Genomic DNA, 18,426 nt, shown 5'->3' with positions numbered 1-18,426 from the left:
CCAATCAAGCTACTGTTGGGTGAAGGCAGGGTACACCCTGAACAAGTCGCCAGCCTGCCACAGGGACACACAACCACACACTCACATGCACACCTAGGGGCAATTCAGAGGCACCGGTTTACCTTAAAAATCATGTTTTTGGACTGTGGGAGGAAACCAGAGAACTCCACGTATGTACAAGGATCTGGAAGCTAAGATTTGATCCAGAGCTTTCTTGATGTGAGGCGAGAGCGCTAACCGAATAGCCACAGAGCAGCCCTTTTTGTAAGTTCAATACATAAAATGTATGTGCTTACAAAAAAGTAATGTTCTAAAGATAAAAACATGTTTGTGTTCCCAGTGGTCTTTTAACTACGATGAGGCTGTTTTTATCCAAAACCAAAGAATGTCTGTCAGTTTCTAGGACGACAGCTGCAGGAGTTCAATAGAAATTTGCCTCTGAGTCGTGGGCGGGACTGTTGGTGCGGAGTAAGCCTACCTTCATTTCCCATCATCCTTCTGTTTACACCCTCTTCCACTAGCTTACAGCCCCTCAATCCCCTAACCTAACAAGCGGTGCAATAAAAATGGTGAGCAATATTGAAGCAATCCAGCCGTACAGTTTTCAGCCAGATTCCAGCTCAGCCGAGGAAAACAAAGACGTTCATGGATCTATTTGTCTGCAGGTGGATGTATCAGAATGGAACGGCGCAGGGACCTTTTGGCCCGCAGAGCGTATCTTCTACGCCACAAATACAATTTTTTTCAAATGAAACGTGTTTGTCTGCTCCCGATTCACAACAATTTGAGTCAAGAAATACTCAAGAAAGAAATTTTAAGCTTAATTTTCTCTACATATGACCTCCATCTTGATAAAAATGCCACAAGATCATGTTAAAAACACCACAAAAAAAGGTTAAGTTTCAGGTCACAATCTGTAATGCAGAACTTAGTGATATGAGTGTTAAAAGGCCACCTACCTAGGTCTTTACCTTTGCGTTTAGTCTTTTATCACAGTTGCTTTACACAAAATGAGATAAATGCGTTCAAAAAGGTTTTGAGGTTTTTGAATACCAGAGATGCTCAGGCCGATTTGTTTTGACATTATTCCTGAGATTATTACATAGTTAAAGCAAACCTAATGTCAGAGTTTTCTATGAGTTACTACTGTTCAGAAAGACCACCTTACGCGTGGAACACCTAAAACAAAAACCACTTTCATTTTTGTGGTGACAGAACCAGCTCTGCAAAAGTTCCGTCACATCACAAACTGTCTGAAGGTGTTCATGAGAAACCATGGGGTTGTGCGCCCCTGAACAGGATTTTTGCGTGGACCACAAAACTACCGAAAAACATCCAAATCAGATCAATCTTTGTCTCCGTTCCAAAAACGTCACACGAAGTTGCTGGTCTGTGGTGGAACCTGCACCACATCTGCTTAGGGCATTAGCAGCAGCATCTCATCACCGATAACATCGCTCACGGAAAACCTGACAAAATGTTTTCTGCTGATGCTGTGAGGAAAGCTGAGACATAAAAATATTCAAAACATTTGATGATAAACAAGAAAACACAAAATCACACATAATAAGGCCGTCCAGTAACATTTCAACAGAGCAGACATGAAAAGATATGAAAATGTTCATGGCTTGTTTTATTTTGAAAATCTTTGATGCATAAATGAAAAATAAACAAAAAGAAAAGAAAACTGATCTTTATTTGTTAAATTAAGCCTTTTTACTGATCTCTACAGAGACACAAAATGCTTTGGCAGCATTAAAACAAATACGTGTAATAACGAAAATAATAAATCATGACAAAAAGACGACAAGACAGATGGATGAAAGGTTTTGATTTGACAAAATTGTTTTTCATTGTCTTTTTCCATTGTTTTCGCTGAAAATTGCTGCAAATGGATCAATCAGTCAATCATTCAAGATTGGACTTAAAAATGGTTAAATTTGAGTTTAGTGAAACTGGATTCATGACACCAACGAGTCTTTTAACTTGACTTCCAACCCTAAACTGAATAAAAACCTTAACTGTTCTTCCCCTTTTTCTCCTCCTGTTGTTGTTTTCTGCATCCAGGAAATCTGCACACTTATTTTTGGACATTTTTTACCGGACAATGGACGGAGTTGAACCATAGTCTTCCTGCCTCTGCTGCATGCATGTCAGCATTTGAATGATGTTCGCATTTTCCTGTAATGTTATAAAACATATTCAGTTTGGACTCGTTCAATTCCCACATTTAATGATATTTAAAAAATAAATGCATTTTAAAATGAGGCTAACGCTTTAACAGACTTTTAAATAACAGCTGACGACTTTGAACTCAAAACTGGTGGTTGCACAAAAAGCTCACGTTATTTTGTCACAGGAAGAAGAGAGGAAAGGGCCACATGTTCACGTGCCACTGTGGATCCACGTGGAAGAAATGTCAGGAGCCTCAAGCATCTTCAAATTTACATCAAACATACAAACTACGACGAACTGGGGATCTGTCCAGGCTGAACCCTCGCTTTGTCCAACATTTGCTGGGATAGGCTCCAGCAACACAGGGACAATGAAAGGGATCATAGGTTTAGTAAGTAGATGGATGAACAGATGGATGAATAGATGAATGGATGGATGGAGAGAAACTGTGAAAAATCAGCTCTGGGAGTTGTTCATAAAAGTTGACTTTTCTGGCAACAAAGTGATCCAAAACATTGTGGGGGTTAATATGTGTGATGGTCTCTGGGAGCATCATCCTGGTCCTAATGATCCTCTGATCAGGATTTCAGCTGTTCCTGCTCCACTCACTCCTGAGACCTGCTGATCCGCTTGAACCAGTTTCAGTTAGCAGTGAGAAGAGCAGAGAAAGCATCAAAACGGATAGAAGTGACCTTAAAAACCAGAGTCTGGAGATCCTGCATGTCTCTTTTATTGGAGAACACAAAGCAGAAACGAGTTTGTAACACTTTAGTGTCGGAAAATGAGATTCAGAATCCTTTTATTGTCATTGTACATGCTGATACAATGAAATTGTAGCAGCCTTGGAGTGGTGAAAAAAATAAAATAAATAAAATAAAATTAAAATACTGTAACTCACATCTCTAATCAAAAATGTACAATATGTACAGAAACTATTAAATATTAAATAAGTATGAACAAAATAGAATGAGTCGAGTCGAGTTGCTATTAAAGGTTGTGTGTTATTGCACAGAATTGATTGACTGATTGATCTATTTCCAGCAATTGTCAGTGTAAACAATGGAAAAAGACAGATTTGTCATAACTGTTTTAGTTCAAACTTCTTTAAAAATAACAAAACACTTTATGATGAAGAATTACTATCTAAAAAGTATTGTACAAACTTTTTCGGCAACAAAAATCCAGAAACAAGCGTATTAAATAAATGTGATTTGTAGCTCTAAAGTCATCATAACTGATTTACTTTGATATTTCTCACTAAAGTTAATCCAAAAATGTAAAACTAAAAAAGTGTTTTTTTGAGAATATTAAGTAGGTTATTTTCAGTTTTCTGGTTTGTTGTAAGTGGATCAACGCCCACTCTTATCCGCTCTCTTGTGGTTGAGAGAAATTTTGCCTCTTTCTCAGAAAAATATGAATATGCAAATTGTGCTGCTTTTAAGAATGGAGATGTGAACAGAGAACCTCAAACTCAGAAGCATCAAGAACATCACCATGAGGACGCTCAGTGTCACGGTCGGACTCCTGCTGTTGCTCGCCGCCTTGAGCTCCAACGCTGGCCGTGAGTCTGTTTACATCTTCACAAAAAGATTTTAAAGTGTTGTTCTGGCTGCATTCCACTACGGTTAATAATAATAATAATAATAATAATAATAATAATGATAATAATGATAATAATACATCTCCTTAAGCTACGTTTGGGCTTGAGACTAATACAATGTTTAAACATATAAATTAGTAACAATTTACCTGTTACATACTATTTTTCCGTTGGTATTTAGTGATGAAAAATATTTGGTCTAATATTAAAATCAAAGTAACATTTTTGATTGTTTTTATGTCATCATCTGTTTCCATAAAAAAACTTTAGAGCCAACAACCAAAACAGGAATCGAGAACACAAATTTTCAAAGTAAAAGCAAGTGTGTCAATTAACCAATAATTTCAGGTCAATGTTTTTTCTTCCTGAAAATATTCCAAATATATTTGACTTGCTAAAACAAGTGACGTATTTTTCATATTAATGTAATATCTTGTAAAAAATTGTGACACATTTAGAGTAAAAAAAAAAGATTTGTCTGTTGCACTCAAAATTTTTTAAGATAAACATCATAAACATCATTTTATTTCTAATTCTTTGAGTTTATAGACTACTTTTTCGTATACACGTAACATTTGTAGCATAAAAGAACTTGTTACAACAGCTCAGGTTGACTGATACACAGTATAAAATCAATAATAATACTTGAATGAATATTTAATTTTAAAAAATATACATGATTTTATTTAAATGAGAGTCCAGTTTGTCCAATTCAACATGTTAATTAACAGCGACATCACCTTACATAGAACATTTTGCCAGAAAAAAAAAGCTTATGTAGATCATTTAAATAAAAATATCACTTTTAGACTTTAGGTTTATTTAATATTATTCCTATTTATCACACAAACTGTCATTCAACTAACAGGTAAACATATTAATGAATGAAAACTACATATTAACAGACATTTATGTGAACAAGCAGTGGTTGCATTTGGTAAATCATTTTAATCGAGTCTTTGTTTTTCAGCTCATGGAGGAATGCCGTCCAAGTGCTGCTTTAACTTTTTCGGACAACAGATCCCAGCGGCTTTTGTTCTCTCAATCCAGAAGACTCACTTCAGATGTCACACTAAAGCCTTTGTGTGCGTTTGTGTTTTGCTCCGCGTAACGACTACAGTTTGGGGTTTGATGCATTCAATAAATGTCTTCTTTGTTGCTTCTTTACAGGATCAAAACCTCCATTGGGGAGGTCTGTGTGAAGCAGACTGAATGGTCTGAGGCAGTTTATAACAAACTCCATCACAACATCAATTCCTAACCTTCCTCCATCATCATCATCATCTTCTTCTTCTTCATTCAAAAGTAATGAAATCTCTTACAACTAGAAGCTGTCAGAGACCAGTTAGAGTATTTTATTGAATGTATGCAATAATTATTTTATTCTACTTTTTTATTTCACCTAAGCATCTTTGTGAAGGAAACCTTCCTCAGGCTGATTATTCATTGAACACCAAGAACATTTACAAGATCTTCAGCTAATTTTAAGATGTATAGATTTTTTGTTTAGGGGTTTCATTTCTTCTTTATCTTACGTCATCTCTGCAGGATGAAAGCGCTCTAAGGGGAAAACGGTGCGACACAAACAGAGAAAAATGGACCAAAATCACACCAATCTGCAAATTTAAAGGCTCTGACTGAAAAACAGGGATTTCTTCACATCTGAGATCAACCTATACAAGACTTTTACTCGCCTCTGTCAGAAATTCTTTCCTCAAAACTCTCTTGTAAATGGGTTGATTAAAAGCTTTTGAATTGAATATTTGATCAATACTCATCTAAAAAGTCTCTGTTTTCATTTTTAGGCTCAAATCCTAATTAACGAATAAACTTTGTTCACTTCTGCGTTCCTGAGGCCGAATGTAATCACGTGTATTCTAACCATGCATTCAAAACTTAAATATCAACACTAAAATTTCAGTTTTCTATTGTTGGTTTTCCCAAAAAAATTCTATTTGTTCATAAACTCCACAGTTTCCTTGTTTTTCTGATTCTTTTTGACAAATGATCTGCACCGTTTAAAAACAGCAAAGTCGAAAAAAGGGAAAATTATTTCAATTTTACTTACAAAAAAGTATAACTGAGCAGTTTCAAAGTTGCATTTAAATGATTTTTTTTCAAATGTCACTACATCAGAAATATTTAAAGTCCCGTTAATAGTCACATAACAGGGTGTGTGACATTCGTTCTCCACATTTGCTCCATTTTCTGAGGGGAACGCTAGACACATCTGCACCCGGGAACTGTTAGGTGGTTTAAAGACCCGCTTCAATAAAAGTCATGTTTTTGGGTGTTTTCAACATGTTCTTGTGGCATCTTTCTCATAATGGAGGACATCTAAGAAGAAGATTAAGCTTAAAATTATTTTTTTTAATTCAAGTTAGTAGTTGTTACGTAAAATCTCCAATCACAAACTCCCTGCTCTGCTTCATTCTGATGCCCACAACTCAGAGGTGAATTTCTGATCAACTCCTGCCGCTCTGCAGAAACTATGTCCTAGAAAACTACACAGGTTTTTCGTTTGCCTTGAAACAGCCTAATCATAGTCAAAAGACGCTGTAAAAATAGATTTAATGTAGTGCCAAGGAGAGAGACTTTGGTCTCATTTTTAGTCTATGGATTTGAACTCACAACCCTCCTGTCTCAGGATGGACAAACTACACATGGCTACTGAGCTGATTTATTAGTTCAGTTTGCTTTTATAAGACTTTTATGCTTTAAATGTAGTACTTTTATTAATTCTATCTATGCTTGGTTGATAACTTTAGAAGGAAAATGTTCTTTTGTTGGAACGAAGCGTTTTTCTGAACTTGTGGAAGTGGAAATTTTGCAATTTCTTAACTTCTTGTTTTTCCAAGTAGGCTTTAAAAATGTTTGTACAGACTACAGACTGTGCCTCCCTAGAAACAAGTCAAAAATTCCTTAATTCAGAATTAATTTCTTTTAATAATAAAAAAAAAAAAAATCTGCCAGTGGGGTAGGACAAAAAAAAAAAATTCTAGTCACTAAGACGTGTTTCTTGATTATTTGTCTTGCAAGACAAATTATCTTTAAACAAAGTTTATTTGACTTTCTTGAGATTCCATTTTTGCAGAGTGAAAATGATTTCAGTCGAGATACGCATTTTTTATTAGATTTTGGGAAAACTCTGTTTTTTTGTTTGTTTGTTGGGAGTTTATGAAAAAAGCAAAATATTGATCACACTTGCTTCAATGGTGAGAGCCGCCGGAGGATCTGCAGCTTCAACGCCAACAAATGGATGTGCAAAGTAAAAGAAATCTCATTTAAATTAATCCAGACTATACCTGCAAAGATTCAAATAAGACATTGATGTAACCTGCTCTTTTCGTCAAGAACACCCTGAAGATGCTGTACATTTATTTCAGTCATGTCCTTTTTCCACAAAACTAAAGGTAGTAACTTAATTTCCGCCCAGAAAGACTCAGACTTCTGCCTGTGCTTAGAACTTGAACTGTTTGGCCTCACTCATTGTCCATCTCACGAAAAAGAACAATTATGTATATTATGTTAATCTCATTTTTTGCAAATGTCACATTCATAAATCCAAATTTTCCTATTTCAAACAATAAAAATAGATACAATAAAGCATCGATAAAACATTCTGACAATAAGAAAGCCAATACAACCCTTGATCTGTGCGTCAGTTTTAATGTCTTTGTGTAAAATGTAATAATAACCCCCTGGCTTGTCCTTTTGTTTATTGTCGATTTGCACTGTTTTTTCTTGGATCGTTAAAAGGCATGATTTGAGGGCGATTTTGTTTCACACTGATGAGAAGCATCTTGGAATGACAAGTGTAGATTAATAGATACACATTTACATTCAATATAAATAAATTCAAGTTTGCTTTAATTAGACATCTGAATAATAATGATGAGACTAGTTAAAAAAAGCCACTGTGACCTCTTTTGAGTTCATTTCACAGCAACGCCGCCTCTTTTTTATCTAATCGAGGTGATCAAACTTTCTTCTTTTCTCAGAATTGTCTTGAAAAGGTCGTTGAGACGTTTTTGAAGCTCTAAACACCAACAATGAGGACAGATAACCTCATAATCATGGGTGCATCACGACCACAGCAAAGTCCTCATGATGATTCTTGATCTGCTTTCTGCTGCAGCGTCCCACATTCACGGCTGCTCACTCAAACATCGATGGCCCTTTTTCTCTAGATCTTGGTTTCTCTGTAAGTCTCTTCGTATTTTTTGAAGACTCATGCATGAATTTAAGTTTTTGGGAGGATTTTTCACAGTTGCACAAAATTAGGAAAATTGCAAATATTTATGGAGTAATCCTGGTGATGAGTTATATGATTTAGGTTTCACTGTTTTATAAGACCTAAAAATGATATTTACATTAACAGGTTTTAAAAAAAAAAGATCAAATCCCTTTGAAATGTTTCACAACGATACACACAGGACATCACACACCAAGCAGAAATGAACTTGCTAAAAATGATGCCAGAAGTCCAGCTATAAAAAAAAAAATGACAAAAGAGCAAAGAAAACAGAATGATACGATTTGTTATTTCTTATTATTAATATTTCCAAGCTTTGCCTGTTTTGTTCTGCAGCTTCTTGATATTTGTATGATTTGGACAGGATATATTTTTATGCAGAGCAAAATATTATTTAAGGTTTAACTTAATTTATTCTGTATTTATATGTCTGTCTGTTTTTATTCATACCTATGTTCAAAAAGTTCAGTTTTAAAGGTTTAGCTTTAGTGTGTTCAATAAATGTTTTACCTTGTGCGGCCTGCAACCTAAAGCGTGTTTTGGATTTAGGATGTGCGATGGAGTTTGACCCCCCTGTAATACAAGTATATACAATTCAAAAAAATAAATGCAAATGTAAAACGGCCAAAAAAAATAGGGAACACAAAAGGATGTTGTCAAATTGTGTGTGTGTGAGGAGGCTGGGGAGTTACTCACCGGAAAAAAAGTTAATGTAGAACCGCCGCTGTTCACCAGATTTGCACCATTTCGTACCAAGCCTCTTCCAATAGTTACATGCACTAGTATCGGATAGTTCTGCGCTTTCTTCATCATTTGCCCCGTGTGAACGTAGCTGCAGGGGACCTTGAGTGTCATAAATCATCAATGCTTTAGTATGATTTTTATTATCACCCAAGAAATAAAACACACACTATTTGCTCTGCATCTAACAACAACAAAGGGTAAATTCCTAAACTTTAAGGCACTTCAGAGTTCAGGAAAAATCCCAGGAATTCTTTATGCATCGATTTGAGGTTAGACCTGCTAACGTCTGTTTGAGTCTCTGTCTAACATCCCATTCTCAAGACTTCACTTTGTAAAGTCCTGAAAAACTAAAGCCATCCCATAATCAAAAAGGATCTGGACGCACGTTCATCCTCACAGAATGAGAGTGGAGTCAGACATGGAAAGTCAGACAAACTTTTTTTTTTTTTTTCCTGCGGAAGATCTGCTGGCTTGAATAAACTTCATGTGACTCAGCTCAGACCCTGAGCTTTCACGGCTCCAGACCGTCTCTAGTGCATCACAAACACCTTCCTCTCACTGTAGTCCGTCTCCTCTTTGGCCCCCTCTTCCGTCTTCGTCCTCCATTTGAAGGAGCTGGACGTCAGGCTGCTCCTTTTGTGGCAGCTCAGCTTGGGGTCATGCAGAAGGTTCCACATGAGCCAGATCTGAGGAACGGTGAGGCTGTGAACCACCATGAGCTCTTTGTAGAAGCAGGGATCGAACGTCTGAAGGTGAGGAGCAGCAGACGGCCGGGAGATTCCAAAAGTCCGAAAGCCCTCGTGGCGATACGGTTTGACGCCGATCAGCTGGAGGCACATTCCCAGGAAGACGTCATCGATCGGGAACAACTCCACCTGGAAGCATTTCCTGAGTTAGGTGGAGGTGAACAGGGGTTACATTATATCTCCTATGCTCTTTTTATTATGCATTACAGGAATTCCATTATTTTTTATTCTTATTTGATTAGGCATTTACTTGATTTCATATATATGCATGAAAATTGTACTGGGAAAAATGCTTTCTGGCTTTAAAATGAACAGTGAAACCTGTGTGCCAGATAAGATGTGCCGAGGTCGGCAGCAGACTCGTCTGTGATTTCCGATCTATGTTTTCTTTTTGTGCTGGAGTGTTTAAAACAGACAGACACCTGCTCATTGCAAACTAGACTTGCATCCTTGAGTCGCACAAAAATATCTCGCATGCACAGACGCAGAGTCTGTTGACGTATTTTGCATGTTGCTTTGCTGGGCAATAAAAAAACTGCCTGCTGGAAAGCAGAGAGAGAGAGAGAGAGAGAGAGAGAGAGCGGACAACCACAATGCCTAACAGGTCGTGTTTTTCCATCTCTCGCTTTTGCAAAAGGTTTGAAAATGTGTGCAAACTCTTGTGTGTATTTTCATTTCCCAACTGCACATTTCATTTTTGGACCTCCCGGACCATCCGGACGAGACGACAACGATTACCATGGCTGCACATTCAGAGCCGAATCCAGGAGAAAGACGGTACCTTCTGGCAAGCAGAGCTGAGCCTCCGAGCGGTGAAACCCGACATCACAAACCCTCCTCCTCCTGCGTAGTTGGGGTACAGGCCCCCCCCATACACCAACTCTGGAATATAATACTTGGAGTTGCGTCTGCGGATGGGTTTGGCGTTGACAATAATATCCCCGACAAACAAATCCCGGTCCGGTTTGTGGCTGTGAAGCATCTCCAGAATGTTTTCCACATTCACGTAGACGTCAGCGTCGCCTTTGAAGATGAATCTGAATGAAGAAGCGCCAAAAGTTAAAGAAGGTTTAACGTTTTCCATCTTTTAGCTTTATGAACACTGACTTAACATGGGCGCAGCTGCTGTTGACCCATTCCAGAAAATGGGTTTCCTTCAGCGTCAGGTTGAAGAAGGTGTCCTCAAAATCCCACAGCAGGACGTCACTAAAGGTTTGGCTCTCGTAGGCCAGGAGCCGATCCCAGAGAGGCAGGGCGGTGCGACTCCCGGGAACACCCAGCAAGAAGACGGTACGGATGGACACACCGGGGTCATATCGTCCCTCCTTACCCCACGTCCGACGCACCACCTACATGAAATCCAGACGTTAATTGTAAAACAGGGGGACTGAAATGAACCCAAACGCATTTTGACGCGCTATAAAGCTTCAAGGAGAATATCCAGACAAAACCGAAGCTTTACAGAAGCACCAGCTCTTTGTTCATGCAAGCAAAAAGGAAGCCAACGGAAGTAAGATTGAAACATTGATGGTCTGGGACTGCTGCAACTAGTGCAGCTTGTTTTGAATCTCTGCAAGTTCAATCAAACGTTGAGACTATCGGACAATTTGGAGCTGAGTGTCAGAAAGCTCACGTCTTGGGTCACACAACAGAATATTGAACCAAAGCACAAGCCGATAGAAAACCCGGAACGACTAAGAACGGAGTGCCTTCCTATCATCTGTGGAAGGAACTGAAACATGCTGTTGGGAAAACACCACCTTCAAAGTCCACTCTGAGCATCTTTCATATCCATTTTCAAAGCGTTCCCAGTGGTCTCCTGATTTCAATTTTTAGCCAAAATCCAAAAACTTGTCTTGTTTTCTTGGACATAAGCGGCAGAAGTTCAAAAGAAACTCGCTGTTGAGTTGTGGGTTGGACTGTTGGCACGGAGCTACCCCGCCCCCCCTTCCCCTCAGAGCAGGGAGCGGAGAGCTTGTGGCCCCCCCAGCGTATCCTCTACGTCACAAATACATTTCTTTTCTAACAGCATTTTCTCATCTGCTCCTGATTCAGCAGGATTTGAATAAAGAAATACTCAGAAATGCCATTTTAAGCCTGATATTCTTTACATGTGTCAGAAAAATGCCACCAGATGTTTTGCCCACTCAGGCCAAAACCCCTGTTGACAGCTCCAGAAGTTGCCTTAAAAAAGTTGCGCAACAAAACTGCCATCTTTTTTGTTTGTCAAGCTTTGGTCTTTCACTGGTTTGGCTTCTAAACCCTTCTGTTACCTGCCGTTTATCAAAATCTGCAGCTGTGGATTTCACTGCGATGAGCATGTAGGGGAAGTCGTCCTCGCCGTCTCCTCCCGTGTGACATTTCTGAGGCTGGTCTATGAGCAGCTTGAAACGTCTCATGTCCTTCTTTCTCAGGTAAGTCTGAAAGTCAAAGAGCGGCAGGGTGGGCTGGACCCTCGCAGGATTGGTTGACGCAGCTTTCTTTCTTTGGGCCTTGATCTTGTGTTTGGATTTGGTTTGCAGGGATGCAGAGCTGAGATCCGGCTTACAGAAAGGCAGCTGAAAAACAAGAATATTAAACACTTCGGTTACGTTTGGCTCCCAGTAGAATGAAAGCTGCAGGAGGATGTGCCTTGCATCATTCCTCTAACAAAAGAAAATATTTTTTTAAGGTCTTTCTTCAGCTTTTGGCTTTTTAAGTTGAAAATTTTTTTTATTACAAAGTGCATAAATAGTTTGGGATGTCACACTTTGAGGATCTAATGAATTGCAAGGCTGCAAAGATGCCTCGTATTTCATTTAATGTCACTTTTATTGCTCATAAAAGTGACATTAAATGGGTTTTCTGGTCATAAGATGCATCATTTTTCCGTGAAATATTTGAGACTCTTCAGCCCTCAGATTTAACAGACGTCTCTTCGAGTATTTTTCATTTCCTACTTTTCAAAACCTCACATCCGGTTTTGTTTTGTGACAGTCCTCCTATCTTCATTCCAGCTGGTATTTCATGCACTGCATGCTTGCTTCTCATCTGCTTCCTGTTAGGACGTCCTCCTGGTTTCTCAGGGTCTGAACCAGAGGATCATCTGAGTCATGCGTGATCAGGAAAGACTTATACACACTGTTTGAAAAATAAAAAACATCCCTTCATACATCTCTGAATGCCTGAAATCCTGTATGGAAGCAATTCTGTAGCATTAATAAAAAGCAAAGTCAAAACCAGATATGCCTTTACATTTTCAAAATGAAGCTGCATTTTTTGACTCAAAATTAAAATGAAAAAGCAATCCACCAAAATGCTTTTTCATTTCCTTCCTCAACACAGCTTATTCTGTCACTCTATTAAAATTAAAATGAAAATGGTATTTGACATTTCCTTTTCAAGACGTTCTCTGGTAAATGTGTAGCATAATTCATTTAGAAATGTTTAATATGACATTTAAAATGGATTAATAGAAATGCTTTTTAATTTTCAAAATGAAGCTGCATTTTTTGACTCAAAATTAAAAAGAAAAAGCAATACTTCAAAATGCTTTATCGTTTTATACTTCAACACAGCTTATTCTGTCACTTAATTAAAATGATAAAGAAAATGTTATCTGACATTTCATTTTAAAAAAGGTCCCTGGTAAATGTGTAGCATAATTCATTTAGAAATGTTTAATATGACATTTAAAATGGATTAATAGAAATGCTTTTTAATTTTCAAAATGAAGCTGCATCAAATGCCTCAAAATTCACATGAAAAAGCAATATTTCAAAATGCTTTTTCATTTTATACTTAAAACCGCTTATTCTGTGTCATAATTAAAACGAAAATGCAAAGAGGGGATTGCATTTGCATTTTAACATCCACCCCGCGCACCTTGTCACAATATTCATTTCGAAAAAGCATTAGCAGAGGGGAGGCGGGGCGATGACGTCACTGCTTTCTCCGTGTGTCCGGCAGATGTCGCTGAGAGACCTGGTGTGTCTGTGTTCGCTTTAAAATCACCTAAAACCGGGTCCTGTTCACAAACCGCTGGACCTGGACTGCTCAAACCTGGATTCCTGGATCTTAATGCGAGAAATGCAGCAGAATGTTCCTTTAGCTCCCTCGTGAATCAGAAGCTGTGAATCGCAACCCAACTTCTTCAGCGTCGTCTGACCGCACGTATTTAAAAACATATGATCGAGCAGAGCAGGCCCTTAATAATAATCATGACAGTAATAAAAGCACATTATGAAGATACTCTCCTGCAGCTTCGCGCTGAGTGAGTGTTTTTGGTCCAACCAGCAACGTTTAGTACGGTGAAATCTGCTATCTGTTGATGGGGCTCCAGCTGTCATCAAACAGCAAATTCAGCGCGAAGCTCAAAATAAATGTGTAAATATGTGGAAATTACATCAGTCTTTATTTTGTTCTGGACACCACTGGAAACACAAATTCATTTGATGGTTTCTCAGATCGCAGCGGCATTTCCGCCTTCGATCATCGGGAGCTTCGCGCTCCGCTATGCGAAGGCAGGTGGCGGTCCGAAGAACAAAGCTTGTCCGCGGTGCGTCAGGAGGAGGACCGCAGAAGGCGGACATGCTGCTATGTTGTCCTGAGAAGCTGTGGAAACTCATCAGAAGTTCACAACCATCACAAAACCCTCGTCTCTGCCGCTAACACAGTCTGCTCCTGGTGCGTGTGTGTGCGTCAGTCAGCAGCCGGACACACGGAGAAAGCAGTGACGTCATCGCCCCGCCTCCCCTCTGCTAATGCTTTTTCGAAATGAATATTGCTCCAAGTTTTGCAGGGTGGATGTTAAAATGCAAATGCAATCCCCTCTTTGCATTTTCTTTCGTTTTTGAGTCAAAAAATGCAGCTTCATTTTGAAAATGAAAAAGCATTTCTGGTTTTGACTTTGCTTTTTATTAATGCTACAGAATCGCTTCCATAATCCTGAGGCCGTGTTGGGTCGGCTCTCCGTTCCATCCAAGAGTCAGATCTTAACCAAAATGAAAAAACACTGAGGAACCTTTTCTAGTTTCCAATATTCACATCTAATATTCATGTCTCTGGAGAACTGTGTTCATGTAGGCCCCTGTTTTTATTCAAAATGTGGCTTCCCTCCCAAACTCCTCCTCTTTTTGTGAGGTGGGCTGCAGGATTATAAAATCCTTTAGCTCTCTTTGCACCTTTAACTTTTTTTATTTATTTAAATGCAAAACAATTAGAGACTGTCTAACGTTCTTTCGTATCTTCACAGTTTTGCAAATGATTCAGTAAACAGGCAGGACTGTGGCTGTGCATGAGTCAAAGTCCCACTCAAGACATCTTTTGATTTTTTTAAAAATCATTCCCAGCGGTCTTGTAATTAGGATGATGCCATTTTTAGGCAAAATCCAAAAACCTGTGTCGTTTTCTAAGACATAGTTTCTGCAGAGCGGCAGCAGTTCATTAGGAATTCACTTCTGGGCTGTGGGTTTGGTTCTTGGACCAAGCCTGCCCCAAATTCCCGTCACTCATCGATTTACTTGCTATCCCACTGGCTTACAGCCCCCTCACACCCCCAACCTAACATTAGCAATATCTGAGATATCCAGCCGTACAGTTTTGAGATTCCAGCTCGGATGAGGAAAATTAAGACGTACATGGATCTAGTCGTCTATCAGAATGGAGCAGAGCAGGGAGCTTGAACACCACACTGTGTATTTTCTATGTCATAAATAAGTTCATTTACAAAAAAATGTTTTTTTTGTCTGCTCCTGATTCACAATAATTAGAATTAAGAAATACTCAGAAATGCATTTTAATCTTAATTTTCTTAATCTATATCCTCCATCATCAGAAAAATGCCACAAAAACAAGTTAAAAACCACAAAAGGACTATTTTCATTGGAGTGGGGCTTTAAGATTTTTCCAATGTTTGATGCATTTAGACCTTGGACCCAAAGTAAATAAAGTTAAACTTTGTTTTAAAAAGTTCTAATTTAATTCTAAAAATAACGGCCGTGTTGCTACCAACATAAGCTAAACAAATCTAAATAAAACCGGCTCTTACCCCTCGAGACTCTGTGACCGTTTTAGCCCCGCTGGCCCCCAACAGAGTCCTGCTGGAGCTGGTGGAGGCGTGGATCTCCAGCTTCCACACGGGCGCGCTCCACCTGGACGGGAGGATGACCTGCAAACGGGGTTCACACTCAGATGAGGACCTGAAAAGCTTCCTCCGTCGTGGATCCGATTCCTTGTTACCTGGCGAGTGTAGAGCAGCAGACAGAGGAGCGCCAGCAGCACCAGCGTGCACGCCACATCTCCTTTCACATGACAGACCCTCCTCATCGTCATCACCTTCCTGAGCGTGTTTGGAGGACACCGACCTGAGCTACAAACCTGGCAGAGATGCATCTTCAGACAGCAGAGGGAGTTGCTGCCTGAAGCTTTGGCTCATTTCTCTTGGCTCTGCAGACCTTATTCTCTGTCCCGGTCTAGAAAAATTCCCCCAGCTGCTTCCTCACAGCTCAGACACGCAAGTTACAGTCATCTCTGCTTTGAAAGAATTCAGCCCACCATGAGCTAGGATTCCCCCCCATTTAGCTTTTTTTTTCCATCTTCAGCAACCTGGAAAAAAAAAAAACAACATACAAGAAGTTAAAAAAATGCTGAGCTACACAAAAGCATTAGAGCCACATGGACGTTAAATCCCTTTTTTCTTTCTATATTTGGAGTATCTCAAAGTTCTATACTGACCCCATTTCTATGCAGATTAAATTATGAATCCAGTGGGAAAAACACTTATTTGTCACACAGTAATGCTCTGCTGAAGTGTTGGAACAGATGTTTGTAAATTCCTCCCAAATGAATCAAAGATGCAAGAGGAGGTGACTGGTCCTCATTTACTGTCCACAAAGGTGATGCATTAAAACTTTAATAAAACAAATGCAAAAGGTTGGTGAGTCTTATTAAATTCTTTAATAAAAATATACTGCACGCAAAGCAAATGAAAGATCTCTGTTTGTTTGTTTTTCCTTAATGAGGGTCTCCAGGAGCTTCTCTAAGCCCCAGCATCACTAACACACCTCTTACTCCCCCAAACGGATCATACATCTTTTAGAAACGTAAAAGTTCTCCTAAAAACACGCACACACAGAAAGGTTCTCCATAATTTAAAGGAAATTGCTCAAACCTACCAGAAGAGAAGATCTGATGAGTCTGTGCGAGGCGAGACGAAGCTGTTGCGTTCAGGGGCGCAACGAAAAGTGGACTTCACATCTTTAACTCTGTCTCGATTTTTTTTTTTAGCTGTTGTTGTTGTACAAAATAACCAACTTATAAATATAAATAAATACGAATAAAATATAATAAAATTAAATGAAATTTCACACAAATGGGTTTGTGTATTTCAGGTGTGTGGGTTTGTGTCAAAAACAAGCTTTTAAAAAAAGTTTTGTAAATAAATGAATATCATAAAAATTTTGTGTAAAAAAAAAGCATTTAAGCTTTCCTCCCACCCTTTGGAGGATCAACAGGATTTTCGAGGGTCTGTGAACGCATCTTCTTCTTTCTCTCTCTCTTTCTGCTTTTACCACGTGACCGGAGCAGCCCTGATCCAGATGCCAACACAGCATCTGGATCTGTGAGAAGAGGAAGAGCGCAAAGAATAGGGGGAGAAAACGAAGTTGAGTCCTTTTCCAGATCCTGTTTTTGTTAATAAAAGCTTAAAACAGGTTTAATTACTCCAGAAGCAACTGAAACCAACAAAAAACAAACTAAAGACATTAATAAGAGGCTAAAATGTCACATTCTGGGCATTTAGTCTTTCTTCTGAATCCAATAGAAGATATAATTATGCTAAAGTCTCATTCATGTATCATATTATCATAAAAAAAAATCAGACTTTGCTGTATTTTAAAAAAAGGTCTTAACCAGGGGTTCTTTTGGGTCTTATGTCTTCTTTTTCTCAGGTTGTGCAGAAATTTCTCAAACATCTCAGTCGATCTTTTCTGCTCAAACCTTTTATAGGTCAGAGTTCAGAGGCTGAAATCATCTGTGAAAAAATATGCTGCTTAAAAAAACCCATGAAACACTTCATAAAATCCAATTATGAAACTTTTGTTATATTTTACTTTATAAAAAGTTAAGTCTGGATTCTAAGAGGATTAAACAAACAATTTCATTTATTTATTGAAGCACCTTTGAAAGCTTTCTAGGACTGCAAACATTTGGATGCTTCCTGACTGAAAAACAATTAAATAAAAAGATTAAAACGTAAAAAAGGAAGCAGCGTCTACCTGAAGGGATTGCTTGGTGTTTTTCACATTTAACTTAAAGGAACCTTCATTTTAAGGCATTATTAACTGCACTGAACGGCTTTCTATTTTCTAATTGTTGCTGTTTACAGAGGTGCTAATAGCAGCTGGTTTCAGGGGGAGGAGCTTTGCTGTTCTTACCTGAGGTACAGGTAAGGAAGCTCTGTGATCTTAACACATTAATTGTAAGCCAAGTTTCCCTCCTTATGCCAACAAACTGCATTGAAGCCTACAGCTATTGCAGCTTTAAGCTCTAGGTATGGCTTGATAAAGTAATTACTAATCTTTTTCTATTAGCTGGAATTTTGATGCAGAAAATGCAGTTGTTGGAAGAACCTACTTCCAGATGTTTTAAAACAAATGTCCAATGGAATAAGTTTGTCTATGATGCACTTTGAGTATAAATACATTGAGAAAAGTTGGGTTAGGGATAGGGCTGCACGATATGAGGAAAACTCGCGATTTGTGTCATTAGTGATCAATATTGCTGTGGTGGTATAACCTGTGATACATGAACAAATAGCAAAACAACTAAATACATCATTTCAATTTCACTGCAACAGTTTAATTTAAATAAGAGTCAACATAACTTAAATTACATTCCAAATCACCCTCGTCTATGTCGGAGGCGAG

The 18,426-nt window shown here is 38.5% G+C and overlaps 1 protein-coding gene and 1 long non-coding RNA gene across 2 annotated transcripts; one reads left to right on the top strand and one right to left on the bottom strand.

Moving 5' to 3' along the window:
• The first annotated feature begins 3,645 nt into the window (after window positions 1–3,645).
• LOC105354264 lies at window positions 3,646–5,614 on the top strand. Its single transcript, XR_908921.3, has 4 exons — window positions 3,646–3,736; window positions 4,746–4,860; window positions 4,946–5,080; window positions 5,324–5,614. It is a non-coding gene; the product is annotated as an uncharacterized LOC105354264 (long non-coding RNA).
• Window positions 5,615–8,895: 3,281 nt separating this feature from the next.
• On the bottom strand, window positions 8,896–18,294 carry b3gnt9 (UDP-GlcNAc:betaGal beta-1,3-N-acetylglucosaminyltransferase 9). The gene is made up of 6 exons (XM_020704222.2): window positions 15,740–18,294; window positions 15,549–15,668; window positions 11,794–12,078; window positions 10,628–10,869; window positions 10,302–10,557; window positions 8,896–9,649 (listed from the first exon to the last, which is right to left on the bottom strand). Exons 1-6 carry the CDS (start codon window positions 15,890–15,892, stop codon window positions 9,305–9,307), a joined length of 1,401 nt encoding a protein of 466 aa, XP_020559881.2. The 5' UTR covers window positions 15,893–18,294; the 3' UTR covers window positions 8,896–9,304.
• Between the last annotated feature and the right edge of the window lie 132 nt (window positions 18,295–18,426).

The sequence above is a fragment of the Oryzias latipes genome, chromosome 6 (assembly GCF_002234675.1).
Source record: "Oryzias latipes chromosome 6, ASM223467v1".
Taxonomy (NCBI): Eukaryota; Metazoa; Chordata; class Actinopteri; order Beloniformes; family Adrianichthyidae; genus Oryzias; species Oryzias latipes.
The sequence above is the reverse complement of the archived record's forward strand: the minus strand, read 5'-3'. Positions and strand labels throughout refer to the sequence as shown.